Source organism: Tasmannia lanceolata, unplaced genomic scaffold (genome assembly GCF_043159265.1).
Source record: "Tasmannia lanceolata isolate RefF3 unplaced genomic scaffold, GAP_Taslan_0.1 ptg000008l, whole genome shotgun sequence".
Taxonomy (NCBI): domain Eukaryota; kingdom Viridiplantae; phylum Streptophyta; class Magnoliopsida; order Canellales; family Winteraceae; genus Tasmannia; species Tasmannia lanceolata.
In genome coordinates, this window is record NW_027518685.1 from 64,605,429 (window position 1) to 64,615,474 (window position 10,046).

The following is a 10,046-nucleotide window of genomic DNA, read 5'->3' on the forward strand; positions in this document are numbered from 1 at the left end:
GGTGTTCCATTCTCTTCAAGTCCATACAACTATGGTCTCTTATTCTCTTTGAGCATCATACAAATATGATGTCTCATTTTCCTTGGAAACCGTACAAATGCGGTATTTCATTCTGAGTTCATTCAAAAATGTTCTCTTATTCTCTTTGAGCATCATACAAATGTGATGTCTCATTTCCTTGGAACTCCGTAAAAATACGGTGTTCCATTCTCTTCGAATCCATACAACTGTGGTCTCTTATTCTCTTTGAGCATCATACAAATATGATGTCTCATTTCCTTGAAAGCCGTACGAATACGATATTTCATTCTGAGTCCATTCAAAAATGTTCTTTTGATTCTATTTGAACGTCGTACAACAATGATATCTCATCCATACGAATATGACATCTCTTACTCTCTTGAAAGTCGTATAAATATCTCATCCTTCCTCGTCTATTCAAAAATAGTCTCTTATTCTTCTTTGGGATCCATACAAATATGGTTGCTCATTCTTTGGGAAACCGTACAAGGATGGTGTCTCATTCTGATATCTCATTCCTTGTGGGCCTGTATAACTACGGGGTCTCATTCTTATCAAATCCATACAGATACGTCTCTTAGCCCTTTGACCTCGTACAAATGCGAGGCTTCATTCTGGTTGAATCCATTCGAAATAATATCTCATGTCCTTTGAATCCATACAAATATGGAGCCTTGTTTTATCTGAGCCCATTCAAAAATGATGCTTCGTTCTCTTCAAAAAAAAAAAAAAAAAAAAAAAACAAAATTTAAAAAAAAATAATAATAATAAAAAAAAAAAACTTTCGAAAGTCCCATTATTCTCTCTGAGACGGTTTGAAAATGGCGACTTGTTTCCTCTGAAACCGTTCAAAAACGGTATTCCTTTCCCTCCTAAAATCCATTTGAAAATGGTATCCCATTCCTTCATTGCCTGTTCAAAAACGGCGCCGCATCTTTTATTCTGGATTGCAAGATCTTTCCATTCAGAATAAATCCGATTCTCCGCTATTCTAAACTGCCATCTCATGGTATTTAGAGTAAGTGCTTTTTGATATATGTTCAAGTTCTAGGATTTCATCTAAGGTCTTGCATTATATTAGGTTGCGTTGTGTTTAGAGAGTCCTTTGTCGATTAAAGCTACGCAAAATGGTTTTGTCCTTCTTTGCTTTGGTATTCGATAACTACATCATCTCTACCAAAGAGGGGCATCTGTAGACACCCCATTTTGATTCGTTTTAATCAACAAAGAAGTTAGTGTGATGTTGTCGAATTCTAGTGTTTTCCATTCCCGTGTTCGTCCCTTATGCTTTCTCAATCTTTCCGATCTATTCTGCAATGTTCCGCATTTTTCTTTTCGCTAGTGTTGAGGATGGTTATTCAGGAGAATCCAAGCTAGGGGAGAATTCAGACCCATTCGGTGGGCCCGCATTGGACATTTATTGGAGCTTGGACCGTCGGTGGGCCCGTATCGGATATTTGTTTAAATTTGGATCAATCAAGGGGCCCGCATATTGTTTCAATGAAAATAAGTGTTAAACCTTCTTCGATCCAACACCTAAAGATGATCATCAAGAGAACGGTCAAGATCTCAGAGAAGTCGTTTTAACAACCAATTTTGAAATGATCATCAGGTTGAGTTACTCAGGTCAGCCCATTGAAATGATTTAGGAGGACACAACCTACTTAGGTAGGGGACCCATCAATTGGATGGTCTGGATCGTCATAGAGGAATGATTTGAGGGGGCACAACCAATTTACATTGCGACCCACCATTTGAACGGTCAAGATCATCAATTGTCGCCCATCAAATGGACGGTTCGGATCATCAAATGGGAGTGATTTAAAAATGGGGTAACATATTCACATTTTGATCTATTGGATGGTTTGGATCAGCCCATAGGATTGATTAGTGGAGCACAAATTAAATCACATCGCAGCCCACTATTTGAACGGTCAAGATCATCAATTGTCGCCCATCAAATGGACAGTTCGGATCATCAAATGGGAGTGATTTAAAAATGGGGTAACATATTCACATTTTGATCTATTGGATGGCTTGGATCAGCCCATAGGATTGATTAGCGGAGCACAAATTAAATCACGTTGTCGCCCATCAAATGAACGGTTCAAATCATACTTTGGAGTGGGGCATATGATTTTATGCACAATTGGGAATTTGGTCACATATGGGACCCACTTGGGTTATCTTTTACCTACTCAAAAGGACTTTAAAAAACATGCATGGGGCCACACACATGTCAAAATTCAATGTCCACAATGGTGGCCACCTACCATGGAATATGTCCACAATGGTGGCCACCTACCATGGAATAAGTCCACAATGGTGGCCACCACCCTCCCATTCCTTTGCTATAAATAGTTCAATGAGGGAGAGTAAAAGGGACAACTCATTTCTCTTCTATGATGTGTTCTAACAAAGTTGCTATACCCCTCTCTTAAAAACAAAAACCCTTTCTCTCTCTCTCTCTCCCCATTCAAAGTGAGGAGAACAAAGAAGAAGAAAAAAAAAGATCAAGAGGAAGAAGAGCGGAAGCGATCGCACATAGGCGGGATTCTCGTGTTTTTTTCGGCTTTTGGATTCGGCAAGGAACTCATCACAGGTAGGTACACTGTTCTCGGAATTTTTCAGAATTATTTGGTATACATGATTTTTAACGAAGAAAACTAAAAGATATACTAAACAGATTCCAAAAATACTGAAATTTCGTGGGAAAATAATATGTTACTGATTCATTTTACCATGAATTTGTAAAGATTTTTGGAGTTTATTTGGTATATTATTTAATGTTTTCTTTGAAAACTATCAGATTTTAGGATAATTTGTACTAACATCAGATCATCATTAAAATTCATAAACTTTTTACAGAAGTCTTATATTTCACATTTCTTTCTGCTGTAAAAGTTTCAAGTGATTTGGATCTGGTTTCATGTGTCGTGTAGTGTTAATTCATAATCTGGGCTGAAAATTGAAAAATCCGAAGTCAGTAGTAAATAATTTCTAAAATTCATGAAAATCTCACTGCATGCTATTTATATTCATATCTTATTTCTGTAGAAATTTCATAGAATTTAGATTTATATTTCTACTAGTTTCTGTGTTAATTGTGCAATCTGGTCATTTAATTGTTTAATCAAGATTAAATGTGAAATTAATGTAAAAATCTGCAAAACTCATACAGTAAGCTACATACATTCCCATCTTGCTGCTGTAAAAAGTTCAACTTATTTCGAATTTGTTTGCAATAATTTCACTTGTAAAATCACTCATATGCTTAAAATTGATAAAATCCATTGAAAATTCGAAATTAATTAAAAATCATTGTGAAAATTTCCAAAGAACTTTAAAATTCTGTCACATGTTCACTCCTTAATCCATTGAAACAGAAATTTTAGGATCTTTAGATTTCCCTGGAAAAATGGCCAGTGTATCCATAATCGTATCCCAATTGCAATCAATCTTTGACAATTTGAATATTTAAGCTATAACATGCTATTGGCTCCGAGGTTACTGTCCACGGAAATCCTGAGATTTGCCAGGCAATAAGATGCTATAACCTAAGTACTAAATTGCACAAGGAAAGAGCGCACGATTCCCTCCTTTGGATGCCATTCTGGGCCGAAATTGGTGAACCCTAGAACCATTGATATTCCTTAAGTGTCCAAAAACTGAAAATCCTTAAAATCTGAAATTCGTTAACCTCAAGAACTCAAATCGATTTATCTTGTGTCTTTCGGAACCATTGGATCATGGTTTCCGATCTAAGAACCATTAGAGCCCAATTTAGGAACCCTGGTGTCAGGTCGTGTCCTAGGTTTTAGGGAGTCCTAGAGTTAGGAGTCCAGCCTCATCACGAACGTTTGTTATGTATAACAACCGTGCCATAGGTCTAGTCACACTAGTCACCCAATCTTTCCTTAAGACAAGCCTAGTAAACTAGGATGTAGGCAAACCTGCATTAGTCTAAGGAACAATTTGCATTTAGATAAGAATCATATAGCATCTCAGATGAAATCCTAAGATAATAAAATCCTCAACTTGAATTAAATAACTTCTCTCAAAACTGTTGAAACAGTCAATTCTGTCTAGGTCGGTGTCCTAGTTGAGTTAGGCATAAGTAGCTTAGCTTAGGTGCACCGAACTACGTCGACTCTGATCCCAGTAAGGCTTGGGTACGTAGGCAGCTTGGATGTCTGATGGCATACCACCCGCGAGTCGGCACCACAAACAAATTGTGGTGTTTTGTATATTAATTTTCTTGTAAATGCTTAATCAAATCACTTAGGATTTTCCATGAAATTAGAATTCTAGGAGAACTTTCACTTAGAATGAATCCAGACAAATTAATAAATCAAGATACACATCTAGGATTCACATTAAAATTAGATCATAGGATGCATGTCACTTAGTTCGCACATTAACATAGAGTTGAATGAGCCATTTAAAATAAATTTAAAAGAATTAGCTTTTGGAATCGAAGACCGATTATCGGGCAGGAATGGTGCATGTGGCGGATAACTCCCCATACCTTCCATTCTCGTAACCAGGTAGCGAGTCTAGATTTCTGGTTAATTACGGGTCCTAGATCCCACATCTAGGTGGCGACTCTGTCAGTCTCTTTCGTGTGGAATTCGGATTGCCTTAGTGATCCCAAGTTCACAGGAAAGATTAATTCAAATCAATAATAAAATGCACACGCCAATCGCGTGGATACGAGAGACCAAGAGAGAGAGAGCGGCGGCTCGCGCCCCACACCCCTCTCGCGGGATCGGGTACCACACCAGATTATGACAAATATGATGGAACTGGGTGTCCGAGAAACCACGTCAGATGGTTCATCACTCTTTCCCAGCAGCATGGCCTAAGTCGAGAGCAGATGGCCCATTTGTTTCCCATGTCTCTTATAGGGGTGGCCAAAAGATGGTTTTTGAGGTTGAAACCAGAAGAGATCAGGACATTGGAAGAAATCTCTAACCGATTCGTAGAGCAATTCTCTATGGAGGAAGGGATCGAGGTCACCAAAAGAGATCTGAAGCTGTTGAAGCAGAATCCTCAGGAGACATTCACATCTTTCATTAGGCGCTGGAGACGCAAGTCTGCCCAACTGAGCCATAGAATGTTAGAGGAAGACCAGATAAAGTTGGTCCTCAAGAGCTTGTCTCCGCAGTACTTTCACTTCATGGCACCGCAGCACTATCAGAATTTCGATCATTTGATTAAGACCGGCACCCAGATCGAGGATGCTATTGCTAAGGGCCTCAGAGCCAAGACTCTATCTGATGTCCGAGAAGGGAAAAGGCCTATGATCCAACCAAAGGAAGTACAAGCAGTCAGTTATACCAGACCAGTGGCCAAGCCTGTTGCGGAAGTTGCTGGACCGGCGATAAGGAGGCAGTTCAGACAGTTTGACCCATTACCGTATCCACTGCCCCTGATACTTAAGAAGTTGATCAGAGACAAGAAGATCAGACTTCCAGATGTCAAACCTGTACCTAATCCACTGCCTGTAAACTGGAGAAGGGATCAATACTGTGAATATCACAGGGGCCCAGGGCACATGACTGAGAACTGTTTGGCCTTGAAGCACGCGATTCAGAACATGATCGATAAAGATGAGCTTGCAGTTGAAAGGCCGAATATCACTCAGAACCCTCTCCCCAACCACCGTGCTGTTGCTCCTCCCACTGCAAACGCTATCTTTGTAGATGAGCCCATCCTTGATCCCTCTGCTCTCATTTGCGCTATTACATCTGACAAAACATATGTTTTGAGGTTTGACGATGAAGAGCTCAGAGAATTCAAAGAAAAAGAACCTTATGTGCTGTCGTTTGACGATGCTGAACTCGCTGAGTCATCCTCATCCCATTCATATGCGCTCCAGAATGTTGATATGGAAGAAGCAAAGGAAGCCACCTATGTTCTAAGGATGGGGGACTTTGAAGAGGATGTCAGTAATGCACCTTATGTTTTCAGAGCGGACGAAGACGAACTGCTGTTGCTAGAGGATCAATGTGACGAGATGCGTCACATGACCCGAGGTGGGCGAGTGTTCAAACCACCAGAATTGAGTGTAGAAAACCCGGCAGGGGTTGCAAGAAACTCAGAAAATCAGAGGCAGAATAAAGTGAGCGCAGACGAAGAAGATGAGAGCCTGTTAAAGCAGCTGAAGAAGACTCAGGCTAATATCTCGGTATGGGGTTTACTCATGGCCTCATCAAAGCACAGAAAGCTAGTCCTTCAAGAGCTTAATGCAGCGCAAGTTTCTGTTAATACCTCGCCCGATGAGCTTGTCAGTCTCGTAGCCATGGCCAGAGCAGCGAAAACATTGTCATTCGCTGATGACGATTTACCTCCTGAGGGCCGAGACCATACTAAGCCTCTTAAAATCACAGTCACCTGTAACAAGAAAAAGGTGCCAGAGGTGTTGGTTGACAACGGCTCTGCGCTGAATGTTTGCCCGTTAAGCACCACAGCAACCCTGGGATTCAGTCCTGAGAATTTTATTCCATCCGAGCAGGGTATTCTAGCATATGATGGCACTCGCCGGGTGTAGACAACCACATTTTGCTTTACTTTAACCAACAATAACCTAATATATGTTTTAGGTCATTAATATCTTGATCTGACTTTACGGATCATCAATCGGGACAAAATAAGATAGGGTCACTTCATAGCCCGAACCCTGATTCCATTCCGAGACCCGATTTCCGTAAATCGTTAGATCAATGGCAGATCTTGACCTGGGTCTAACCATCCAAAACCACCTAACCTCTCCTCTCATCCTAACCATCCAAAACCACCTAACCTCTCATCTCATCCTAACCATCCAAACCTCACCTAACCTCACCTAACCTCTCCTCTCATCCTAACCATCCAAACCTCACCTAACCTCACCTAACCTCACCTAACCACCTAACCTCACCTAACCTTACCTAACCTCACCTAACCTCACCTAACCTCCTATCCCATTCTCCTATAAATACCCTCTCATCCCACCATCCAAAAAAAGAAGAAAAAGAACCCCTCTCTTAGAAAATTCATCCCTCTCCCTCATCTCTTCAAGGGTTCGGCCATCCTTGCCGGATCGGGTGATTTTATACGTTGGGTGATATATATCAAAAGCAGTCATTATCAAGCAAGGAATCATCTTCAAGGAATTACCATCAAAGAAAAATCAAACACAAAGTGGGTTTCCAAAGAGGTAGGCATTTATTTCAATTCTATGTAGGGTCTGTTTTCATGCATATCTTTTACTTTAAAAGAAAAACCATGTTAGGAAGCATGTAGGGTCTGTTTTCCCCCTGGTTAGCCTCTGGTTAGACCCTGGTTGCACCCAGGTTCGCTGCTGGTTGCACCCAGGTTCGATGCTGGTTGCACCCTGGTTCCCTACTGATTCGCACCCTGGTTCCCTGCTGGTTGCACCCTGGTTCCCTACTGGTTCGCACCCTGGTTCCCTACTGGTTCGCACCCTGCTTCCCTGCTGGTTGCACCCTGGTTCCCTACTGGTTCGCACCCTGGTTCGATATTGGTTCGCACCCTGGTTCCCTGCTGGTTCGCACTCTGGTTAGACCCTGGTTGCACCCAGGTTCGCTGCTGGTTGCACCCAGGTTCCCTGCTGGTTGCACACTGGTTCCCCTGCTGGTTCGCACCCTGGTTCCCCTGCTGGTTCGCACCCTGGTTCCCTGCTGGTTCGCACCCTGGTGCACCCTGGTCCGCACCCTGGTTTGTACCCTGCTTCCTCCTAGTTAGACCATGGCTAGTCTCGGGTTTGCTCCTAACTTAGACCCGACTCACTTGACCCTAACCATTAACCCAATCCAACCAAGTAATATCCCAACACAATCCGAGTCGCATGTCTGAATCCATTTGGCCGAATCTCATAAGCCCGCCCACTTTGAATTCCGAAAATTCAAACCCTTGATGATTCCTATATGCTCAATTCTTTGATGCAAATTCCCAATTCCAAAATCCCATTGCTAGATCAATGTTTCTGAATCTCAAGTCCAATGCTCAAATGCAAACCCGATTCCAGATACAAATACCAATTCTGTCTTCCAAAATCCAAGCAACCTCGCCAGTGGAACTACGTGTGGCTTGATCCCCATCACGGGGTACGTAGGCAATTTGGCACTCCCAAGTTCAGTCGCACCTTTCTCTATCTTTCCCATTCCCTCACACTATTCATCATCTCGATTCATCTCGTGTCTCTCGGAACCATTGGATTATGGTTTCCGTCGTAAGGACCCTTAGAGCCCAATTTAGGAACACCGGTGTCGTGTCGTGTCCTAAGTTTTAGGGAGTCTTAGGTTTTAGGGAGTCCTAGAGTTAGGAGTCCAGCCTCATCACGGACGTTTGCTATGTATAGCAACCGTGCCATAGGTCTAGTTACACTAGTCACCCAATCTTTCCCTAGGACAAGCCTAGTAAACTAGGATGTAGGCAAACCTGCATTAGTCTAAGGGACCATTTGCATTTAGATGAGAATCATATAGCATCTTAGATGAAATCCTAAGATAATAAAATCCTCAACTTGAATTAAATAACTTCTCCTAAAACTGTTGAAACAGTCAATCCCGTCTAGGTCGGTGTCCTAGTTGAGTTAGGCTTAAGTAGCTTAGCTTAGGTGCACCGAACTACGTCGACTCTGATCCCAGTAAGGCTTGGGTACGTAGGCAGCTTGGATGTCTGACGGCATACCACCCGCGAGTCGGCACCACAACAAATTGTGGTGTTTTATATATTAATTTTCTTGTAAATGCTTAATTAAATCACTTAGGATTTTCCATTGAAATTAGATTCTAGGATGCATGTCACTTAGTTCGCACATTAACATAGAGTTGAATGAGCCATTTAAAATAAATTTAAAAGAGTTAGCTTTTGGAATCGAAGACCGATTATCGGGCAGGAATGGTGCATGTGGCGGATAACTCCCCATACCTTCCATTCTCGTAACCAGGTAGCGAGTCTAGATTTCTGGTTAATTACGGGTCCTAGATCCCACATCTAGGTGGCGACTCTGTCAGTCTCTTTCGTGTGGAATTCGGATTGCCTTAGTGATCCCAAGTTCACAGGAAAGATTAATTCAAATCAACATTAAAATGCACGCGCCAATCGCGTGGATACGAGAGACCAAAAGAGAGAGCGCGTGGCGGCTCGCGCCCCACACCCCTCTCGCGGGATCAGGGTACCACAGTCTGGCGACTCTGCTGGGGATCACCTAACTTCATTAAAATTCCAAAAGATAATTCATTTGAATTTAATTTAACTGGCTCATAAGAACTCTATCTCTTGTATACTTGTCAGATTAGTTTGTCTTGTTTTATTTTCTCATCACATTTTACTCAAACTTAATCTAACAAAACCTGAAGGCATCATAGATCGCGCGAACTTATTGCACACACTTACATCACTTGCATCTAAACTCTTGCATCTCACGTGCACACACGTCCTATTTTAGGAACCCGGAGTGTTATCTAGCATGGTTGACTGGGATTTCATCACCTGGTGCCTCTGTGCTAGAGAAGCATTCCACCCTTAGCCTGGTACCTTTATGGTACGTAAACGGATCTCTTGTTCACGTACTGATACGCCGGACACTGGTACAGTATATCGAGCAGGGATTCGCGCTAAGGGAACTCTTGGCCTTACCCCTAGATTAACCTACACATGCATGTAGTATACGAACACATGTGCATCACGTGTGTGAGCCTAGTTTAGGATATCCTACCCATTGGTGTCTAGATTAGGCCGTGGTCCATCTTCCAATGGTCACGATCGGTCCTTATATACACGAACAAAGTCATGAGTCGAGATTCTCTCTCCACTCCGATAGATTAGGATTAAGGTTGATGCCTTCAGGTAACACTGATAAAATGTGAAAAAAAAAAAATTCCCTTTGGGTTAGGATATAAATCCCATCATTTCCAAAGATCTCATAGGATTAGTCATTCATGATCTATCCGTTGAAAGCAATCTTATGCTATCTCATCTAATCTTTTGATCGTGCGCCTTTCGTTCTTCTGTCA

At 41.9% G+C, this 10,046-nt stretch overlaps 1 protein-coding gene across 1 annotated transcript; it reads left to right on the forward strand.

Annotated features, from left to right (window-relative positions):
- Nucleotides 1-4,897: 4,897 nt before the first annotated feature.
- On the forward strand, nt 4,898-6,574 carry LOC143883159 (uncharacterized). The gene is made up of 3 exons (XM_077386513.1): nt 4,898-5,722; nt 5,903-6,145; nt 6,251-6,574. Exons 1-3 carry the CDS (start codon nt 4,898-4,900, stop codon nt 6,572-6,574), a joined length of 1,392 nt encoding a protein of 463 aa, XP_077242628.1.
- The last annotated feature ends 3,472 nt before the right edge of the window (nt 6,575-10,046 follow it).

Bases quoted from the DNA above. Each gene is read 5' to 3' on its own strand.
- LOC143883159 (XM_077386513.1), top strand. From the start codon at position 4,898: ATGGCCCATTTGTTTCCCATGTCTCTTATAGGGGTGGCCAAAAGATGG. The intron at 5,723-5,902 runs GTAGATGAGCCC...TATGCGCTCCAG, and splicing joins CCACTGCAAACGCTATCTTT to AATGTTGATATGGAAGAAGC. The intron at 6,146-6,250 runs GTGAGCGCAGAC...AAGCACAGAAAG, and splicing joins AAAATCAGAGGCAGAATAAA to CTAGTCCTTCAAGAGCTTAA.